The 21,804-nt window shown below is 37.7% G+C and overlaps 1 protein-coding gene across 3 annotated transcripts in view; it reads left to right on the forward strand.

Moving 5' to 3' along the window:
• Nucleotides 1-21,804, forward strand: part of nlgn3a (neuroligin 3a) — a 175,446-nt gene that overhangs the window by 34,884 nt on the left and 118,758 nt on the right. Inside the window, exons 2-4 of one of the 3 annotated variants that reach the window (XM_055034166.1) lie at nucleotides 1,711-2,409; nucleotides 3,397-3,456; nucleotides 15,431-15,502. In XM_055034166.1, the coding sequence (XP_054890141.1) occupies nucleotides 1,938-2,409; nucleotides 3,397-3,456; nucleotides 15,431-15,502 (604 nt within the window). In that variant the 5' untranslated portion in view covers nucleotides 1,711-1,937. The remainder of the gene's footprint in view (nucleotides 1-1,710; nucleotides 2,410-3,396; nucleotides 3,457-15,430; nucleotides 15,503-21,804) is intronic. The other 2 variants (XM_055034167.1, XM_055034168.1) reach the window with 2 other exon arrangements.

The following is a 21,804-nucleotide window of genomic DNA, read 5'->3' on the forward strand; positions in this document are numbered from 1 at the left end:
ATAGCAGGTGCTGGTTTTGTCGGCTTCTCTAAGCCATATTGTCCACAACAAATATTCCATTTGCAGAGGTATTGGAGCAGGTGGAACCATCTACAGCACTGACAAAATATATGTATGTATTGTAAATAAAATGAGGGCTTTTTATCTAAAGCTATGAGAGTATATGCTACCAGTAGGTAATCTGGCAATGCGTGACTGCAGCGATAACAGCACCTTCAGGGACGTCAGGATTGCTTTCTCTCACTGGTTGCGTGCCCTGCAACGGCTGTTGATACATTATAAATCATTTACACAGTCATTTTAGAATGCAATATACCCTTCTAAATGCTGGCTTTTCTTCTCTGTGGTTATTAGAGTGAACTCGGCTGTAGGCATGCAAGTCTGAGTGGGACCCTAAGCCATAGAAATTGAAAATTGATCAGCAAGTGTGGGAATCTGTTAGTCCTGGCACCACAGCTTGCACCATGGGACTGTTGATTAGCATTTACAGTACAATGCGTTCAGCAAAGGTAGTCTTGCTGCCAGCAGCTAGATGCCCCATCCCGCTACCTCATACTGTGTTCTTCCCTTAGCGTGATCACCTGTAAGAGCAAACCAGAGGGATAAACTGCCATTTCCATTTTGCTCTTTTGTACAAAAAAATGGAAAATTAATTATATTCTCTGTGTCATTAAACAGGACATTAAACTTTTACAATTTTATTAGTCTTCAGTGGTTGGTTCACACTTCAGGACTTAAGCACATACTGTTAAAGGTGGAGTATTATATAAAATCAACTCTTTTGAGCTTTACAACATGTTATAATGTCATTCCTTCAGCAAAAACATGCAATGTTTCCTTGATTATTGCATTCATGTTTGAGAAATCCTTTCATCTCCAACTATTTCGTTGGCAACCGAGTACGGCTTTGAGGACTAAGCTCCTCCTCAGACCTGCAGTTTCCAAGCTTCTGTATCAGAGAGCAGCCCTTCGTGGTCAGGTCCTGCAGACGACGCAGCAGCAATTAGCAAACACCTGATGAAACTGTTGATCTGTTGAGCTCATTATAGAAGCTACTTTTCAGTGAAACGCTGGTAAATGCATTTCTGAAGGGTCAATAACAGAGCGGTGTTGTGATGACTTCCTGCAGGCAGAGTTTCAGTCAGAGCAGGAGTTTCAAAACGCCAAATTTCAAGGCATTAATATATGACTCAAATTTCTTTTGACCCCTATTGAGTAGTTCCACAGTAAAAAGAGTACTACTACTGGATGCTAAAAATGTTTTTTTTTTTTTTTTATTAAAAACCGTGCATAATTGTCTTGCCATTACAGTCATATGTTCTCTGTTTTGTGAATGTATCACATAAAATTCCAATGAAATGCATTTAGGTTTGTCTTGGTGAGGTGACAGATGATGGAAAAGTTTAAAGGGTATAAATATGCACAGCAATATAATTGGCTTTGTTTAAAGTGAAGAATAATTACCTGCTGACAGTTAATGCCTTTTCCCATAGCAGTTGTCTTATTAGCTTCTTCAGGCACAGACTGGCAGGTTGAACCACACTTAATTATATTATGGATTGATGATAGCACTAAGACTGATGTCATGTTTGTGTGAACTGTTTAATATCGTGACAGAAAAGGACTCCCAGAGTCAATAATAATGACTGGCTAAAAATGGTAGGTTGTCAGGGAACTTGCACTAATTTTCCTCTCCTCTTACTCTTGCAGCATTGGCTGGAAGATCTGACGAGCGCACTGGGAGGAGAGTGAGTGAGGACCTGCATATCTGTGGCTGTTTCTCATCATTTCTAAGCTGGTGGGCTTCTATATCACAGCTGATGACTGTCCCTCCGGAGGCTGGATTACAGGGGTTAGCGGCAAGCCTGAGTGTTTGCTGAAGGGCGTGCCCCAGCTTGTATGTTGGTCACCTACGCTCGCTCTTGCTCACAGGGATCATGTGGCTTTGTCCAAGGAGAAATCGTTTTCCCTTGCAGAACTGGCATGGTGTCCACAGTTGCACCAATTTCAGCGTGTCCTTGTGGGTTTTAAGCTTCTGCTGGTGCTTTGCGGCCCTGAGAGGTCAGAACTACCACCCCTCTGTGAACACGCAGTACGGGAAGCTCCGTGGGGTGAGGGTGCCCCTACCAAGTGAGATCCTGGGCCCCGTTGACCAATATCTGGGGGTCCCTTACGCGGCTCCACCCGTGGGAGAGAAGCGCTTCATGCCCCCAGAGCCACCTTCTTCCTGGTCGGGGATCAAAAACGCCACCCACTTCGCCCCTGTCTGTCCCCAAAATATTCACAATGCAGTGCCAGAGATCATGATGCCAATATGGTTCACCTTTAACCTGGATATAGTTACCACATACATACAGGATCAGCACGAAGACTGTCTTTACCTAAACATCTATGTTCCAACGGAGGATGGTGAGTGTGTCGAGTATGAAATCCAAACTGTCCTCCTTTTTCTCCTGTCTCTGCTTCCCACTCCTTCTGTCCTATCTCAGAAACTCTGTCTCACCTTTTTGTTTCTTTTTAGCAGAGCATGACCTGTTGTCTGGCGCATGCTGTGTACGTGTTCATTAGCTCAGCCTTCCATCTTGATTAGATCTTCCACTTAGTCTTTTCATCAACTCTCCCCTTCCATGCCAATGTTAGAAGTTCCTCTTTTGACAACTAAATGACTCCTCAATATAACTAAATATGAAAGAAAAGCAAATTTAATCCAAGAGACAGATTGGAAATACTCGATGCACCTTTTTTGCCCTCACTGTCTTGACTTGTTCTGGGGATATGACCTATAGTAGCCTGCCTCATAAGTGAATGATCTTCTGTAGGGTTGGTGAAATATTCTGTCTGGTACATGAGAAGCCTGTGGCATCAGCCTGATCTATGTAAGACCCTTTACTCTCCTTCCTTTGTCCAGTTTGCTTCCTATTAAGCAGAAAAATTATTAGGATGCACAAAAAACTAAATCTAAAACGTTGTATTATTATTATTTGTGGATATTGACTCCTTAAACTGTATCAATTACTGACCACTTAAAGGAGAGCCATACAGAAAAATTCACGTAAATCTCATGGGCTATGCCAAAAACGGCAGAAAAGTTTTGGAAAGTTTAACCACTCTGTCCTCTATGTGGCTGTAATGGGTCTTAAATAGAAGTGCATGTGAATATGGGCTTCTTTTGTCCCAAGGTGCAGCAAATTCATTCCACCATTTCAGAATATTTCTGCAGCAACACCCCAGTTACTTTTTTCCAACAGGTCCTCTGTTGTTCTTGTTGATAAAAGTCTAGTGAGGGTGGGAGAAGGGGGGAAAAAAAGGGAGAATACGAGTCTCAGCTGTTGCATGTCACCTGGGTCCTGTTCCAGAGCGCTCTGTTATTTTGTAGTTTTTCCATTCATTTTACAGTCAAAAGAATATCCAAGGAATGTGCGAGGAAACCCAACAAGAAAATATGTAGAAAAGGAGGTATGTAAAAAAAAGCAACATGGAACGAAAGGGAAGGAAATGAAAGAGTGAAGAGAGTGATTCATGCTTCCTATCATCACCTACCAACTCCAAAATCAAAGTGCTAATTGGGAAAAATGTGGGCTTTGTGACTCAAATCAACCTTGACATAAGTGTGAGGGTTGAGTAAGTGCTTGATCCCAATTTGTGTATGTCAATGTGTGTAAGTTGTGTTGTCTTTTTTCTCAATGTATGAATGTGACCGAGAGTTGAGAAATATGGTTCCTAAATAAACACTGGGTTGAGAATGTGTACATTCTAATTTATGACTTTTTGGGAAGTTTATTTTGAAAATGTAACTTTTATGAAGTGGGGTTCTGTGAAGTAGTTACCAGCAACTATAACTTTTCCTGGAGTGGAAGTTCAATAGAGGGGAGTCGTACAAAGTTGGAAAAATTGTACAAAAATTGCACAAAGGTTTCTACTCGAACAATCTGTACACAATTTAAAGTCATATCAACTATTTTAAGATCAGTTTACATAGGTTGAAACATAATTAATTCATGTTTTAGCAATTGTATTCTGTCAGCTACCAAACCAAACAAATGAAAAGCTGTAATTTATTGTGCCACTCAGATCGTGTGTAGCTGTGCCAAAATTGACTGATTATCACATCAGCTGAGAATCTAATTTCTCCCAAATTTAAGTCCAGTGAAGCTGTGAAGCTAACTTTTGGATCATCCCCTCTGATGTTGGACGTTTCTTTCAATTAATCCCTGGAAAAATTCAAGAGGCTCATTAAAACACCAGAATCTAGGAACGCAAGGAAGTCTGGATGTTGTGATACAAACTGGCTTTGTAAAACTGACATCCTTGCTGGATAGACCGTGAAGTTATGTCCGTGCCAAGTTCCTTTCATGGCAGGAACAGCAGTCGGGATGTGATGGCAGCAGAATATAGTCATTTCATCTGCACCAGCAGGGAGATTGTGTTCTCTTTGGAGTTCTCGTTCTCTCTTTGCTCTGCTCCTGTGTTCTGCCTTCTAAGCCAACAGTTCTTCCTCAATCTTCTCTGGCTAAAACTGATATTATCACGCCAGAAAAATGTCATAGTCCCTCAATTTTACTGGCCTGCAGTTGTCTCGGTCGAAGAAGCAGACTGAAACAACCAGAGGCCTCACAAAACAATTTTTAAGAAAAGAACTTTACAAATCAAGTTACGATTGGATGAAAGAGGTGTAGAAGTTTATAACATGCTGTCATAGCACTGGTTTAGGATTTTTGGGTTTAGGGTTTTTACTTTTATAAATGGGATTTCTGTTACTGGATCTGACTGATGCTGCTGCTACAAAAGTTGTTTGTTCTTTATCATTATTGGTAGCTCTTGCACAGAACCCCTCTTCAAAACATTCAGATTTCCCTTTTAGGTGAAACGCAGCTGTTAATTCAGAAGCACAAGTGCTGGGTTTGGGTCATGATTATTTGTCAGATATTTCAACTGGAAGAATCAGAGCCTTAAACATTGAGCTACGATGAATCAACATTCAAAATTCTTTCTTGGTGCAATCAGAACATTAATCTATGCGTAAGGCAGTTTCTTACACAGCCACAGAGAAACAGCCCTTTTTTCATTAGTGATAGCTAAGTTATCACTGCTAGTAACCGCAGAGGGATAATTTTCTGTCAGTGCCTGAAGGCAACATGTATGCTTTACATTAAAATCCTGAGCATATTTGCCACTGCAAAGCTTCACTTTCAACTGGGAGACCTTTGCCACTGATTTCCACAGAGGCAGAAGGCAGCTACTGCCCTCACGGTGCCCACTTCATTCCTTCATTCTGCTTTGGTAAACCAATTTTGTCAGAGACAGACTGGCCCTTCAGGCGCTCCTGCTTCTGAATTAGTCCCAGATGTGGAATATACGCAGAAATATCTATTTAATATTTCCCTTCCAGTTAGAAATTTTCAATTATCTTTCATGTGTTTGGTAATGAGAAAGTGGTTTATCAAAAGTTTTCTATGTCACTATTTTGGTATGTTATTAATTCCATAGATTTTTAATATTTTTTTTTGTTTTTTGCTGATGGCAATCTACTTTTGTAATATTATTGTATTTTTTATAAGAAAAGCTATTTTTTTTGGGCCTGTGTTGTAAAGTCAATTTAATGTAGAAATACATAAATGTATCTGTATTTGCATGTGAGAGTCTGTTTGCAAATACATATCGGTGACAAATTAAGATATATAATAATGTGTATCAGGTGCTTAACCCTTATATATCAAAATCCAAGATTTAATTTTTGTAATTGGACTCTATGGAAAAAAGTGGAACTGGAGTTTTTCCAAGATGTTCCTTCATTCTGTGTTTTATTAGAAGACAGACTGGGAAAGTTATTGATTCCAAAAGATAGTCAATGTGAGTGAAATTTCAGTCTCTGCCAAAAAAATGTAAACACACCTCTTGCAGGACTTTTATAGATGTGTGAAATCAGTTGTTTTAATTTCACACATCTAAGACAAATCAATTTCATTTACGTTTGAACATTTTGGTTTTGTGAAAAAAAAAGGCAAATAGATATGTGTCTTCTTTCAATACAAGAAGAGGACAAGTTGTGGAAAACACAGTTGGTGAAAATCTAGAACCAACATCTAATTTGAATTTCTAAAACAAATACAAGCAATGGTCTAACCATGCAAAGGAAAGTAGAGTCCCTGAATAATATAAAAAATCTGGTGTAGTTTGAAATGCACAAATGCATTTCATGACACCTTGAAGAAGGTAAATGAAAAGGAAGATTAGTCATAAATATTGGCTGTTCATATGAAGCTACAACAAAATTTCTAAGAAAATAGAATAATGTAAAGAAACTATATGATTGATTTAGCCAATGTTATAATGCAGTCAATCTTATGAAGGGCTCAGTGTTGTGATATTACAATATCTCTATATAATCTTAATATTCACTTTCCTGCTGTCTTTTTTGCACTGAGCCTTGGAGTCTGAATTCTATTGTCCAAGCGTATAATGCAATTGGATTGGAGATTTGCTGTGATTTCCCCCCACAGGGTCAGAAACTATAACAACTAGCAAAACCTTGGGTTAGCATGAGCAATGTCCTGGCCTTCTTGTCTAAAGTAAACAAGAAAATCTCAGCAATCAGTGATGGTTCAGAGTTTCAAGTCAGGTAAACGAGTAGAGCTTCCACAGAAAAGTCTGTGCAGCAAACTTGCACAGACTTGCGGATGTTATGACAACAGGGCACATGATTTTGCCCTGCAATTAAGGGCAAAATCATGTGCCCTTAATTGCAGTGATGCCATTTTGAGGTTTTTTTTTTTACAAAGCCACAATGTTCAAGAGTCTAAGAGTAGTGATTCCGATTTTACTGCTGTTTATAAAACCATAGTGGAAACTTCTTTCCTGTGGGTGGAGGTGCTGTTTCACTGAATGAGGCATTAGCATACAAATCCTCAAAAATAGGGTACAAGGTGATGCTCTATTACATTGCCTTGGAAAAGTTTTCATACCCCTTGAATGTTTTTACAATGTTACAACAATTAGCAACTAATTATGAAGTAAAAAAATAGTAATACGTTTCAAATGCCTTGTTGGAATATGGCCAGGAATATAGCTGTTTTGGTGGTAAGTGACAACTGGTCTAGTCAGGTGAGACCAAAATCCAACCTTTTAGAGTAAACAATAGGTGTTTGGAGAAAAGCATATTTGCATGCTGGAGTGGCCTGTTCAAAGTCCAAACCTGAATCTAATTGATAATTTACATTCACGTGAGAAAATGTGAAAACATTCAAAGCTCTAACTTTCCATTGATTTGCCACCAATCTGAAGACGGGTTTTATTTGCAAAGCATTCCGTGTTAACCTGCTTAATGAATCAGAGTCATACACGCTGTGCATGTTCAGTAGTAATATACATATTTTAAATGATTATTCTTATGATCTATCCTAAAACCCTGCTGAGCTTTTTTTTAAATGTTCTCTTAGAAAGCCCTTGGATTCCTGGATATTAGCGATTAGGCTTATTGTCGCTCGTTACCCCGAAGAAAACCCTGAAAAAAGATCAAAGATGGGCTCAGTAACAAATATATATATATATATTTTTTAAAAATCTATATTTATAATACAATACTTAAAGCAAAAAAAGAAAAAAAGTTTCATACCAGTGGAGCAGAATGTTTTGTAACTAATTTTCATATAATAGATGCATTTTTCTTCAGTCCAAATAATTTTGATGATCACACTGCTAAAAATGTTATTCACACAGTTTCTGTCTTTTACAAGGCCATACCACATCACCTAAACAGATGTCCTGGGAAAGAACGCCTGAGGTCAGGTGATCTAATGTGCAGCATCAGCGCCATTGCCCCCTCCCACTCGGCCCCTTTGAAGAGGCCTTACACTAAGTGCTCCGAGCAAAGAGCAGTGACAGAGCTGTGGGACACTGGAGCCTCGGTCATATCACTCAGTCATTTTTTCTATCCTGAGTTTAGAGTGAATGGAGTGAGGAGGGGGGTAATGATGTGCAGGGACACAGCTAAGCACTATTCGGCCAGAGAGTGCTAGATATGTTTGAGATGGGCCAATATTATTTCTGAGGAGGAAAAACCCAGAGTTGCACAGTTTTTATCTTTGAACGATTTACAGTTGTTTGTTAAATTGTTTGTCAAACTTTAAAGATGATTACCACAAACACATCCTTTTGATGAGACCTCCACTTAGAGGTAATTTTGAAAATCACATATAATCAGTGCATTGTGTTCTGGGTGCACATAATGTATAAACAGTGCATTGTTTTTAAACTAAGACTCATCTTATTTAGCTTGGGAAATCGTCTTTAAAGTCACTATTCTCTGAGCTGCGCTATATTTTGCATGATACTCTGAGATCAACCTTCCTCATTTCTAAAATTATCCCGTATCATGGGTCTATTTTGAAACATAAAATCTGTTTTAGGTTTTGGCTTGACTTGGAACATCCAGCTATCATTCCCATGCAGCTCTCTCATAGGCTGCAAGCTGCCATGTTTTTATGCAGCTCCATGCCAGTGCTGAATGGTCCAATCAGCTGCCAAACCTGTAGATTAACTACCCCAGCAGAAACACTGGACATTCTTTCCACTTTCCCCATGACCTCCAGTTGTTAGAGAGCTGGGAAATCTACAGAACAGCCCCAGTCCCATTTAGACTGCACGACGGCCACGGCAAACAGTAACACACCATGCTAATCCCATTGGTTGGCCGACTCAGACTCGCCTCAGGGAAGGATGGGCCACTCCCTGAGTCTTGCCGAGGAAATCTGTACGCCAAGCAGACAGGGGCTAAAAACTTTCCAAGAAAGCAGGAACAAAAAACAGCTTCTCTGACTTGACAGCAAAGCAGATTCACCATAAAATCAACACAAACAACATTATCTTTATAGTACATGAGTACATAAAATTTTTATTTTTGACCATTTAGCACCACAGAAGAACAACTGATTTATAAAATAGCAAATCCAATAATATTCACTTAAGATGCAAGATGTGAGCACAGCAGGAAGTTCCTGTTCAGCCTTTTTGAGGCCTCCTGCTGCTGCACTGTCCAGCTTCCAGTCAGCCCTGTCAGTCTGTTTTTGTTTTTGTGTTTCCCAAGTGTTAAAGGAACAGCAGCAACAGCTCAAGGCGTCCTAAAGCTCTTTCAGAGAGGAAAACACTGGAACATTCATTGAGAGTAAATTCTTAATAATTATGTCATAATATCAGACGATTATATGTAAAAATACAGCTGCTTAATGGTGTTTAGATCAACTTTGCAACCAAAATATGTAACATGATCTTATTGTTTTTATTTAAGACTGGTTAACAATTATTGCAGCTAAAAATGGATATTGATTTCTAAAGTTTTGATATCATAATCTATTATTACATTTATTCATTGTTATGTTAACTTTGCAAGACATACTTGAGCAAAAATCTAGAAAAACTGTCAAAATTTAGGGTAACACATGTATAAGCAGCTGATAAAAAAATGTTAATTAGTTTTCTGGTCAACCTAAAATCTGAGACAGGGAAAATTATGTAACAGTCTTTCTTTTAGCCAGAGCGTGGCAACATACAGGGGAGGGGAGGTGCTATCACAATAAAACATACAGTCAGAGAAACTCTAGTCAGAAACAGAAACGTTTTTGATGGTAGCTTGACGACTGAGGCTAGCAAGCACAGTTAGCAGCTTTTATTCAAGAATCATGGGTGGTGCTCTTACTCTTATGAGTATAATTAGATTTTTTTTCTTCAGGAAACACTGTGTTTTTGAAAAGTTGAATTTCTCTAATTCCATGTAAACAATCTGAAGGTACTTTCAATGAATCTTATTTCAGTTAGCTACTGGCATTGGGAAACAAAACATGAGAGGAAAATATGGTCCTTATGGCACATTCTCTTGCTCCTTGTTAAAAAAATGCTAAAATCATTTCCTTCGTTTGATGGAAAATTTGCAGATTTAAGCACTAAATTACTTGGGGTTATGATGACTTTAATTTCCTCACCATGACCGCCCAGACTGTGCACCATCAGAAATATATTGTACATATATATTTTTTTAAATATGTAAAAGTACAAAAGCCCTATGTATAAAGTCTGTGGTGTAATCCTCCTCATTACGCCACAGAAAACCTTAGTCAATCCATTTATTTTTCTGGCATCCCATTATCTATGTAGAAGCAAATATATGACAAAGGTTTAGCATTATAGCCTGATAGTATACCAGTGTTTAATATACCGTGACACCAGTTGCAGTATTCTATAATGCACTATTTTATATACATGCTGTCATTAATTAGGTATGTCTTATCCATTGGCACATGCCATATATTTTTATAAGTTCTCCTGTCAGAACATTTGCAAAGATAAAAAAGTTGAACCGTGAATGTTCCTTTGACTAAAAGGATTTCTGAAAGAATGCTTTGCATATATCCTTGAGATCGCATCAGAACTCTATTTTCCACATTAAACATTTTCTAAACAAGACTCTTACATATTTTCAAATTACGCTTCACTAAAAATTCAACCTGTGTGTGCAACCTTTTGTGTGCCTAACTTTGACAATTATTTGGCTCGTTTCCTGCTGCATTCTTATACATATTAGGATTTTTTTTTTTCTTTTCTGTTGGGATCGACTGTGACGCAGTGTGAGTTTTGGCTGTCCTTTACTGCGGGAATATAGCATCCTTAACCTTTTAGCTGCATTCTCCATCATTCTCTCTCATGTGTCCTTCCCAAGCTGTTCCTTAACCTCTGCACTGACAGACAGATTGCGAGAGATGGAGAAGGACAGACAGACTGGAAGGCAGTCATACAGAGAGAGAAAAAGAAGAGCGAGACACTAAATGCAAGAAACAAATCTAAGCGGAGAGAGAAGTGGCCACCTGAGGATTAGAGACTGAATATAACTGCTCTGAATTGTCAAGGCCGCAACATTTCACAAAGTCTCTTTCCACATCTTGACCTTTCTGATATTTAACTCAAGGCCCATCTATTGTCAGTGAACCTTTTTGCAGTAAAAGGAAAGGCAGTTAACATTCAGCCCTTCCACGACGTATTGAGTGAATTGTGGATTCAGTCCAAAAGTCTCTGGAGTCTGAGGGCACTCTCTATGTATTTATGTGTTTGGGTGTGCCAGTTCGTGTGTGCGCATGCTTTGGTCCATTCGTATAAACCTCTTTAGGCAATTACTACAATGCTTTCCATGTGAGATTTCATCCTGCTGAAATGTTGCATTTCAATACCTTTTATGCAGCAAGCAGGCCCATCTAATGTGGCGTCTTTGCTCCTGATCAGATAAATGTGGCAGCTTTCTATTAATCCTGTCAAAGGAACACAAACAATTTATGTTATTCAAGATGCTACCTACTTTTTATACAATGCAAATTTGGACTCCCCAAGGCTGTCTGTGCACAAGCTCCTCTCCTCGTTATTTTTTAAAAGTGTTACACTTTTCCACTTTTGCATTGTTTTAAAAGCTTCAAGGTCAAATATTGGCTCGCCCGCTTTGCTTGACTCATATACATAAGTCACGTATTTTCATTTTCAGTCCAGGATGCTGTCTGATAGACGCATACACACTCAGGCTCAAAGACTGCAAAATTCAAAGTGACAGAGCTTCCCTGTCAACACCTGCCATCTAATCTATGCTTGTCTGAAACTCTATCGCTCAATAAACCCATTGTTTAGCCATGTCAGTAACACAAGACTCGCAGCAATAATTGAATCTATTTGCATGATTACGCTTCTTTTAATGAGTCTCTGTGAACATGACATAATGTTATAGATAAAATGCTGTCAATGGAACATTGTTTCACATAAGAAAATATAAGTACAATTTGTTATGCCAAGCAGTAAGGTTAAAAAACTGTTAAAAAAAAAAAGAAGGAAAAACTATGATACAGAAAAATTAATAACTGAAGCACAAAACACAGGCCTTCAAATGTTATTTAATCCTCTTGTTTTCAGTCTTCTGTAGAATAAAACTAATAGGTTTTTTTAGAGGAAATCTGACGAAGTGAAATGCTTAGTGAGAGACATGATATCTAAGAGCTCTGAGGGATTTAATTCATGCACAGTAAAGTTGTTTCTGATTGATTTACCACCTACGGGCAATTTAGTCAGGCAAAATTTAGAACAGCCACTTTAATATATTAGCACCAATTTGAACCCTTTTTGTTCACTGTGGCCTTCCAGAAATATATCTCGTTTTGACTTATGCAACAGATGATGTCAACATCAACAAAACACTGCACTGTCTCGCCACATATTTAATGTAAACTTCTAAAGATGTTTTTTTTCCAACTTAAAGAAAGCTATCACTTTTTATTATGATACTTAGCAAGTAGAAATACATCTTTGAAATCCAACTGCCTTGAAGTAGAAACAATTAATTTAATGTCAAACATTAAAAAAGGCTTTATACCATTAGTGCCATGTATAAAATGCTAACATATTTTGCACAAATCATTGGTGAACACTTGTGAAATAATGTTAAGTTTGGTCTTATAGATAACGTGTTTCAGCAACGTTGCATTGGAAAAGATTACAGAAAACAGTTATTTCAGGAGATGTTGAAAATCATTTTAGGAAAATATTTCCTTCAAGAAATAAATGAGAAACTTTCATCCAGAATTACAGGATGGCGCCACTGAAATTTAAACAAATGCAAACATGGAAAAGGCTTCTCTTGTAAAATGTTATTGAATATTTACTTATGTATGCATTTACTTACATTTTTTAATTATTCCTTTAAAATAAAGTTTAAAACGTGTAATCTGGTGGGTGACCCTTCAGCTCCCACACATAAAATATATTGATTGTTTCTCTACCTGTTTTGATTTAAATAATACAGCTGTAACTGGAATGAGTTAATAATGTATTTTAATGTCAGCACAAAAATAAGTTGCCTGTTATTTTTGAAAGAAACAAAAAGACATGTATTGATTACCAAAAAGTACAAAAAAATATTGTGTTACTTCCATGTTAATGAATCCTATAACTATGATGTTTGATCCCGCTATTTCAGCTTGACAAACAACATTTTATCCTTTGCCTAAACGCTCTGCCTCACAGTAACATAAATCCTTTGCAGTCATTTTAACTCTCATCACTAACAAAAGGGATGCATTTAAACCTCAGTATCATGGTCAAACACTGGGTATTTCAGCTGTAGCTCATGTCACATCTGATATTCTTTAAATTGCATTATTTATGGAAATGCAAAACCGATGAACACACTTAATAAGGTCACCGGAGTTGCCATGGAATCAAAGAAAAAATGTTGCTTTACTTCAGAGAATAAATGTAGGTGAGTAAATGTCATGACACCCTGCCTTTTACATTATGCATCATAGCGTATTTCACCCACAGTGTCATAACAGAAAGTAGAAGACAAGTGAGGATATCAGAAGTCAGTCAGGAGTGAAAATATGGATCCCAATACTCGTACAGCTAAAGCTTTAACAAACATGCAGCACATAAGGTACATAAAACACACATATGGTGTGTGATTCTTGCAAGATTTAGAGTGGATAAAATAAAATGAGGCAGATTTACAGAACAAGTCTGTGAATGTAGAGTATGCATTCAGGGTGATATGTAAAAGCTGAGTGCTAGGAAAGAGAACATGTCATAGTCACTGAAATTATACCAACGAACAGCCTTTTTGTGATTTATGGTATCATCCCTGATGATTATGAATCCTCAAGCTGTTAAATTAATAATTTCAATGGTAGCAGAGGAAATTTTCAAACACAGAGCAACGAGAGTTTCCAAGAGAAAACTGTTTTCAATTATCTTTTAATTGATATTAGCAGCAGTGACTTAAGCTGCAGCAAAGGGTCAAACCCAACTGTGTTATTAAAATATTAGTCCATGTAGGCATCTTTTAATAACGAGAGGATTATCTCAGTCTTTTTCGTCAATAGGCCTGTTAGATTTGATGTTGATTCATACTTTTTGCTGTTGTTGAGAATGCACTGGAAGAAAAATTCAAAGTCACCGACAGCTTTATGATCTACTGTATTAAGCGCTGTTCAAGTGGAAAATATAAACTGACAGGGTGTTGGATAAAAGGTCATCTCCAAAAATAACATTTCTTTATAGTCCTGTCAGAAGATGATAGACTGTTGAATAGATGGATTGATAGTCAGCCAACTCACTAACTGGTATTGATATTCCAAAGCCTTTTAGCTGCTCATGTTGGGCAACAAAGAATCATTACCAGCTATAAATGATGAGTGAAGAAAAGACTCAAAGGGTATATTTTCCATTATTGCAGCCCACAACACAAGGACAAAATTCATAACATCACTTCATGATGGCTGGTGACATGTTAAATCAATGTTGCTCATCTTAAAACTTACCCCATCACAGTGATTAAATTAATGTACCTTTGACATCGCATCCAAGACAAAGAGATCAGCCACAACCTTAGATGGCAACAGCACTACTGTATCCTTAACACCAACCAAGAGAACAACTTAGAAAATGACTGGAAAAATTACTCTGCCTGAAGGGTTTATCTTTCCTTCCCAGATACCAATCTGATGGCATCTGATTGCATTTCTGAGGAGTTAACCTCTCCCTGCAGTCCAAACGGCGTATAAGAAATGTTCCAGATGGCTTGTTGGCTGACCGTACAGGACGCCTTCAAAGGTTATTTGTAAATCCCGTGAATAGTCAAAGGTTTTTTGAAGGAGAGAGAGAAAAAAAGTTCATAATTTTTTTGACCAGGGTAACAAAATAAAAGGAAACATTGTAGTACTATGTCATCACTATTCACATGAGAGAGTATTTGCATTATGGTATTTAATTTATTGTAATTGTTGATCAGCTTTTTTATGTTTCCATTCGTGTTTTGATGGTTTAACGTTGATAATGAGCCCCAAGGCTTTGAGGTCAGAAGTCGTCCTGGCCATCATCCTAAAACTAACCTTTAGCTTTCATCACAGATTCAAGTCTGGTTTCTGGCCAGGCCATTCCAAAATATAGTCAAAATATTGTTTTATCAGCTATGTTTTTCAACCAGTCAGCATCCAATCTCCATGACATCCAAACAGTGATTTCTCTCCAACCCCCCGATCATTTTGAAACTTTATTTTCTGAAAATGTCAGTGTTGTATGACTCTGAGATGAATTATGCTGCATTAACAGGTTAGTTTCATATAAATCAAATTTTAAAGGCTGTGTTCTTATATGACTCACTGCAAGCCCATTAAATTTGTATCCAAAATGAATGATTTATGTTTCTGTCATAGTTAAGTGCCTCATGTAGAAAACTGAACTTGTGCCTTTGGATTGTATTTAAATGAATTTTGTTCTCTTCCTATGCATTTTTAAATGGCGCTATCAATGAAATGCTTCTTCTCCTCCCCCCCCCATTTGTCTTTTTTTGCCAAACATGCTATTTTGAATTTCTTTGTACGTCTCTATGTTTCTCTCCCTGCTTCAACAACAGGGGCCCATGCAAAAAAACAGGGCGAAGATTTGTCGGAAAACGACGGTGACGAAGACGAAGGTATTTTCCACGGTGAACAAAGACGGTGCATGATTTCTTTTGAAAACAAAATCTCACTGTCTTATAATCCTCTGTGGATTTCTTGTATTGCAAATGCACTCATCAAGCGCCCGTGTCTCATCACCATCTGCCAAGCAACATTTTCACAAGGATTGCATGTGAGTGAATGTGATGGCTCTTGTTCCCAAGGATCTATATTCAGATCAGGAGAGTTTTTGACTTTAGAGATTGATAACATCCAGTCACTGTCAAAATCACTAAACCCTAGGTTGACTCATGCTAATATCTTATGCAGCGAGTGAAGCAGCTGATATTAGAAGGGCAGGGTAAGTAGTTAAACCCCTTTGTTAAGGTGTGGGCAGAAACTGTGTTGATGGTGATAATAGCAAAGGAAGAGACACAGCAGTGTAATATCAGACTGTTCCTCAGGTCTGCTTGCTCATTCAGATGAGGAGCCGCAGTTCAGGAGCGATGCTGAAGAGGATTAGAGATGAGAGGTGTAGAAAATGCGAAGTTGCTGCTCAGCAATCGCATTGTTCTCTTTCCATATTTATCTTGGGATATTCCTGGCTCAGGGTGGATCGCTGCTAAGATTAGAATGAGAGACAGCTCTTGTGCTGCAACAGAAACAGCTTAAGTCTGAATCTAAATCAAAACCCTTGATGTAGCCCAGCCCTTCTCTTATGTTGCCACTGTAGGGCAGGTGATGAAAGCCTGATGTTTTGTATCATCACAAAGCCTTTGATTTACACTCAGTTTCAATAATAATGACACTCGATTTGTACTTCACTTGAATGTCTCCATCTATGTAAATTGGAATATCAAAAAGTTGATTTGGAAGTTAATAATAAAAAAATAAATAAAATAAATAAATGACTCATATTGATTGCTAATAATCAATATGACTTATTGATTGGTAGTAAAGTAGATTAAGCAATATTTATTATTATTTCAATGAGTATAGGTTACTCAAAAAATGTCTTAAAGAAAATTTGATCAAAGTGTAATTTGTGAAGAAATGCTATGATCATGTTGTTTCCACAGTGGCTGTTAAGCAGATAATCACTGACATGAAGATAAAACACAAAATGTAATTACTGAAGATAACAATAACAGGGCTGCAGTCAGGCATGTTATTGGAAAGTTTAGTGTAAGGAAAAAGTGTGGGAAATGATGCTCAAGCAAGTAAGATAACCACAGCCTTGGGAAGGTTGTGAAGCAAAGCCTATTCAAGAAAATGAAGCAGAATACATATTGTTTTATTACATACCCATGCTTTGGGGGTTTAAATTCGCTGTCAGAATACAATTTTTGTGTAGCGAATAGATACAGTTTATTTTTTATGTAATTCTAGTTTATTAAGATTAAAACATTTAATGGAGTTAATTGTGTTATTGTTTTAAATCAAAACTATCCATTGATTAAACAAACACCATTTTCAGTTCAAAAACCCTTCAGTTGCTAAATTACTGAATAGACAGAGAAGCTCAACAACAAAAAAATATTTATTGTTCTTATAAAATGGTTAGACTATTTAAAATCTACATAATTAATTGATCAAAATTAACACGTTAAAATCCTGGCAGTAATTAAGATGCACCTGTTCAATATCTGTTTGTATTTCTCAGCTATTGCTAAGGTAATTTAAAAGTTTTATTTTCTACACAAACTGAAGCAGATAACTATTATTTTACATATGTTTTTACAGTGTTTTTTATATATAAATATTTTCAACTGAACATGGGACAGAGAGAGATCGGATTCTGTAAATAAATGGTTTTCTCTAGATGTTCAAGTGTTTGCAGAAAAGGTCCTTCCTCCTTGCCAACAGGTTCCTCTCTCAAAAAAAAAGACCCTCCTCATGCTGGCCTGGATCACATATCAGGAAGTGTTGCCATGGCACCACTTTGACACACACAGGTGTTTCTTTATTCATGCCCAGGGCAAGCTGTTGCAACTGCAGCCAAACTGTCTTGATTTTCAACCTGACTCTGTGTATATACACGGCTCGTGCATGCACAGCTCTGTCCTCCTTCAAGTAGGCTCACGTGTGTCTGTATGTAACCCCCTTTGTATGTATAAAATTGCTGACAAGTGCCAATCCCTTTGTCTGGCAAGTTTGTGCATGCATACACAGTGACTTGGTCTCCAATCTGTTGTGCTAGACTAGCTTCACTGAAAATGTGACAAGTCTATTCTTTACTGAGCGCATCTAATGCTGTTTGCAGAGCATCGCTGAAGACACAATATAGTCCCAGTAGCATTTTTTGCTGCAGAACTGCAACTAATGCATGCGTGACAGAGTTGGCCATGACTTCCTAAAATTATCCATCAGATTTTTGTATTTTTCTGGTGAGTGTGAATAACTTGTATTGTATTAGATACGATACCCTTCTATTTCTACTTAATTTTACTGTGGTGAAAATGTATTGTGGGGGGAAAATATTTAAATGTTGTCTTTTGTCTCTTTTACTATATTTGTGAAGAGGTTCTTGATGCTAAATTCACTGATTCTGCCACTTGGTGCTTTTGAGAAAAACCTAAGTAGTTCACACATACAAAGATGGCAAAACAAATTTGCCTATAAATTAACCTATACTTACAGCTCAAACATTTTGAGTATTAGTCCTTTGTCATTTATTCCAGAAAATTAATGACATGTATTGGATCATTACACACAGTGACTGATTTCAAGTGTTTCTTTCTTCTAAATTTGAGACCTTGACATGACCTGTAAATGTTAAGTCAGTCATGAACCAGAGACTATGTCAGAAGGATCTTATCGGAGCAAAGCAGAAAAAGAACTGAACTATTAGCCAAAGTACTGTTTTCAAATGGAGGTGAAATTTGCATTTTATGACAAGAGGCTATGTGAAATGTGGTCACAGACGAAAGCAGTTGACTTTTGTAGTGCTGCAAATGACAAGGCAACTGAAGGATCACATAGCTAAAGCAGGTAAACCCCACAACATATGCAACAACAAGCATTGTGACAGAATAAAGTTTACAGAACTAGTAGCTGTAATGTAGTTAGTGTGGGGTGCAGGGCGTCTAGTTGTCCTCCGAGAGTGGGGTATATTTCCCCACACTTTGTTAAAACCCCAGCTATAGAAAATCTATGGGGTACTGTCAATAAGAAGATAAGAGACACCCGATCCAGCAATGCAGATGACCTTTAGGTCCCAGGTTGCCACTAATAAAGCAACCTGGGTTTCCACGACACCTCAACAGAACCACAGACTGATTATCTGTGCACGCCATACTGATGCATTAATTCATCAGGCACAAACAGCTATTGAATAGATAGATATAAACATGTATTTTGAAATGGATGTTTATTGCGATGCACTCACACAGGTTTTTGGAAACTTGACATTGCTGTTTAAAAAAAAATAAAAAATCGAACTTCAGTCGACCTGAGATAAATCTTGGGTTGTTGTCATCTGCAACCATACTCATTAAATCTACAAGAAATAGATTGGCTTGAAATATTTCAATCTGTGTGTAATGAATTCATGTAATAGTTTCATTTTCTGAAGAGAGTGACAGTAAACATTTAACTTGTTTTATAATAGTCAAATTTTATATGCCTGAAAATGTACCACAGGACGTACCATTTATTAAACACTTGGGCTATAGGTACAAAATTTCATTGGAGGCCAAAAAATTGCTGAAATCTGGTAGGAATTCCCTCTGTGGGGATTAATAAAGTATGTTCATTAATTCATTCATTTATCCTGAACACACAGCCAAGATGATTCATGTTGGTTTCAAAGTAAGAAAACAAAGCTGCTGGCATGTTCAGGCCATCAATATATTAGAAAATTTGTGCCAATCAATGAAGATCTGAGAAAAAGCTTCACAATTTGAAGATAATCAACTGGTTGAAAATCTCACCTAAACAATTAAAGTAGCTACTTTCTCAATAATGGAGAAGTCTTACTGTCATAACCAAAAATTGCTTTACTTCTAATTTAAGTAAGGCTGGTTGACATTTTGCCTCTCCAGTTTTTTATATAAAATTCAAAAACTCATGTGTTTTGATTTTGTTGGGTCAGTACCAATATCTGCTGTGCTTTCTTTGTCAAAAGCCAATTACAAATATACTTGTAGAGACAAAATATGTCTTCGATACTTATTTTGTTCTAGATGCATGTACTCTCACCAATTTTTGCTCTCGCGAGTAGCTGTTCTTTTAATAGCACCATTGCAGTTCCTAATAATTTTACTTCATGGACTATTGATGAAAAATTAGACCATTTGTATTCATGCTGAAGAACAAGAATAATCATAACACAAGCCAAGCTCCCCCTCTCAGTCTCTGGCTGACGTACATCTTATCCACAAATTCACATTCAGCTGAGGGAGTTGCTGCCTTGTCTGGTTTCTCTCGCTCTGTTCATCCTTGCATTACCATTCTGCCTCACTTGGCCATCCGTCTATCCTGGGCTAATTTGCTCCCTTCATCCAACATATTGGAACGGTCCTCCTCCTTGTTAAAAACCCTCTGGGAACGTTCTCCAATTTTAATCCTGATAAATAGAAGAACAATAAAGGATTTTGTCCATTGCCAAATAAATAAAGCATATGTAATAAAAGGGTGATATATAAATGAACAATAAAAAAGGCTGCAGAAAAGCCTATAAAGCATTTAACTCAGACAAACGTACAGGCATAATGAAATGCATACAATATAATTTTACTTTGTATGTGTTTCCTCTTTTTTTCTGTCTGTATCTGGATATCTGCCCTTACTGTGCCCGCCTGTCTGTTTGAACACAAGTCAAGTCTTTGGCACCCCTAAGACCATTCAAATTCTGCACTACGCTCCCTCCAGCAGCACAAGCATGTGGGCCAAACTGCAGTGATTTACAACACCCCACAATCAAGACTCAATTTTACAGAGGCTGTTATTGCATTGTAAAATGGAGTGCAAGCTTTCAATCACTTACCTGGTGTTGTAAGATAAAGCTGGGTATGTAAATAAAGGACTGGAGTCAGTACAGGAGGTAAATCTCCCAAGTGAAAGTGGCAGTAGTGTTGAGGGGCTGGACCTTCTGAGAGGCACCAAGAGGCAACGACACACCCTCCACCTCTGCCCAAGCGCATTCTCATGGATGAGAAATAGATCCGTATTCATGTCTGCCATTCAACGCATCAAGACTCAAGCAATGTTTCCACTGACAGTGACTGGAGATTTGCACAAACATGCTCATGCACATACATTGCCTTCTTCCGAGCTCTAGAAGCAAGCCCTGAGGTAGACACACACATAAATAGAGGTGCCCTGCCACTACCCTCAGAGACACTCCATCGCTGCTGTGCCAGAGAGCAGAGCTGAGCTCCACCTGCCTGGGTATTACCATTAATTCCATTGCACAGTTCTGGCTAGATCCCCATCCAGCAAAGCCCTTAACTAAGGCAGGCTAGAGAGTGGTAAATCGGCAGTAGGGGGAATTCGCGCACCGCTGTTTCTGTCTGCCACTATCCTATTCTCTCTGATGTAGCACGGACATGAGAATTCATAGCCCTTAATGTCCATTTATTCAGAAATCCTTGGAATACTGGAGCTCTGCTTCTTTCCAGGGCAGACAGTCATTTCTGCTAATAGCTGATCCACAAGACATCATTTCAGCCATTGCAAAGGATTTTTTTGTTTGTTTGTTTGTTTTTTTATTTGTCTCTCGCCTTTTCCCTTTATCTTTGACTGGGACCCAATAATAAATATACAAACATGTTTAGAATGGGGGAGAGGGACATTGTAGAATTTATTTGCACTATAACATGAAGTTTACAAAAATATATTAAAAAACTTAAATTTCTAGTTTATGTTGCAGACATGATGTGAAAATAAAATTCCAAGCAAATTCTGAAACTGTAGAAGTCATTTAAAGTGTTCAAATCTCCAAAGAGGTCTGGATCATCATCTCTTGTCCTAACCATATTGACTTTAAAATGCTGTGCCAAAACAGGTCAAAAAGCCACTGTGCTGTCCTAGCAACATGACTCATGAAATGTACTTTATTTATTATTTTCTTTTCTGATTCAATAGGTATACTCCATCTTTTGTCATTCATTGGACATTCTCTACAAGCCTTGTTTCATAATATAATCCTGAGTTCTGATTCTGTCTGTCCACATCTTTCTACTCCCTCTTTTGTAATTCTCCTCCTCCTCTGCTGCCAACCTCAATAGCCAGAGGGCAAAGGTGCACTCACTAACAATGACCTTCCTCTTTAAAAAATATCTCAATCCTGTGATTAGGATTTCTTTATATAAAGTCACATGTAACACTCGGTTATTCAGAACTGTCA

This window comes from Poeciliopsis prolifica, unplaced genomic scaffold (assembly GCF_027474105.1).
Source record: "Poeciliopsis prolifica strain line A6 unplaced genomic scaffold, Auburn_PproV2 SCAFFOLD009, whole genome shotgun sequence".
Taxonomy (NCBI): domain Eukaryota; kingdom Metazoa; phylum Chordata; class Actinopteri; order Cyprinodontiformes; family Poeciliidae; genus Poeciliopsis; species Poeciliopsis prolifica.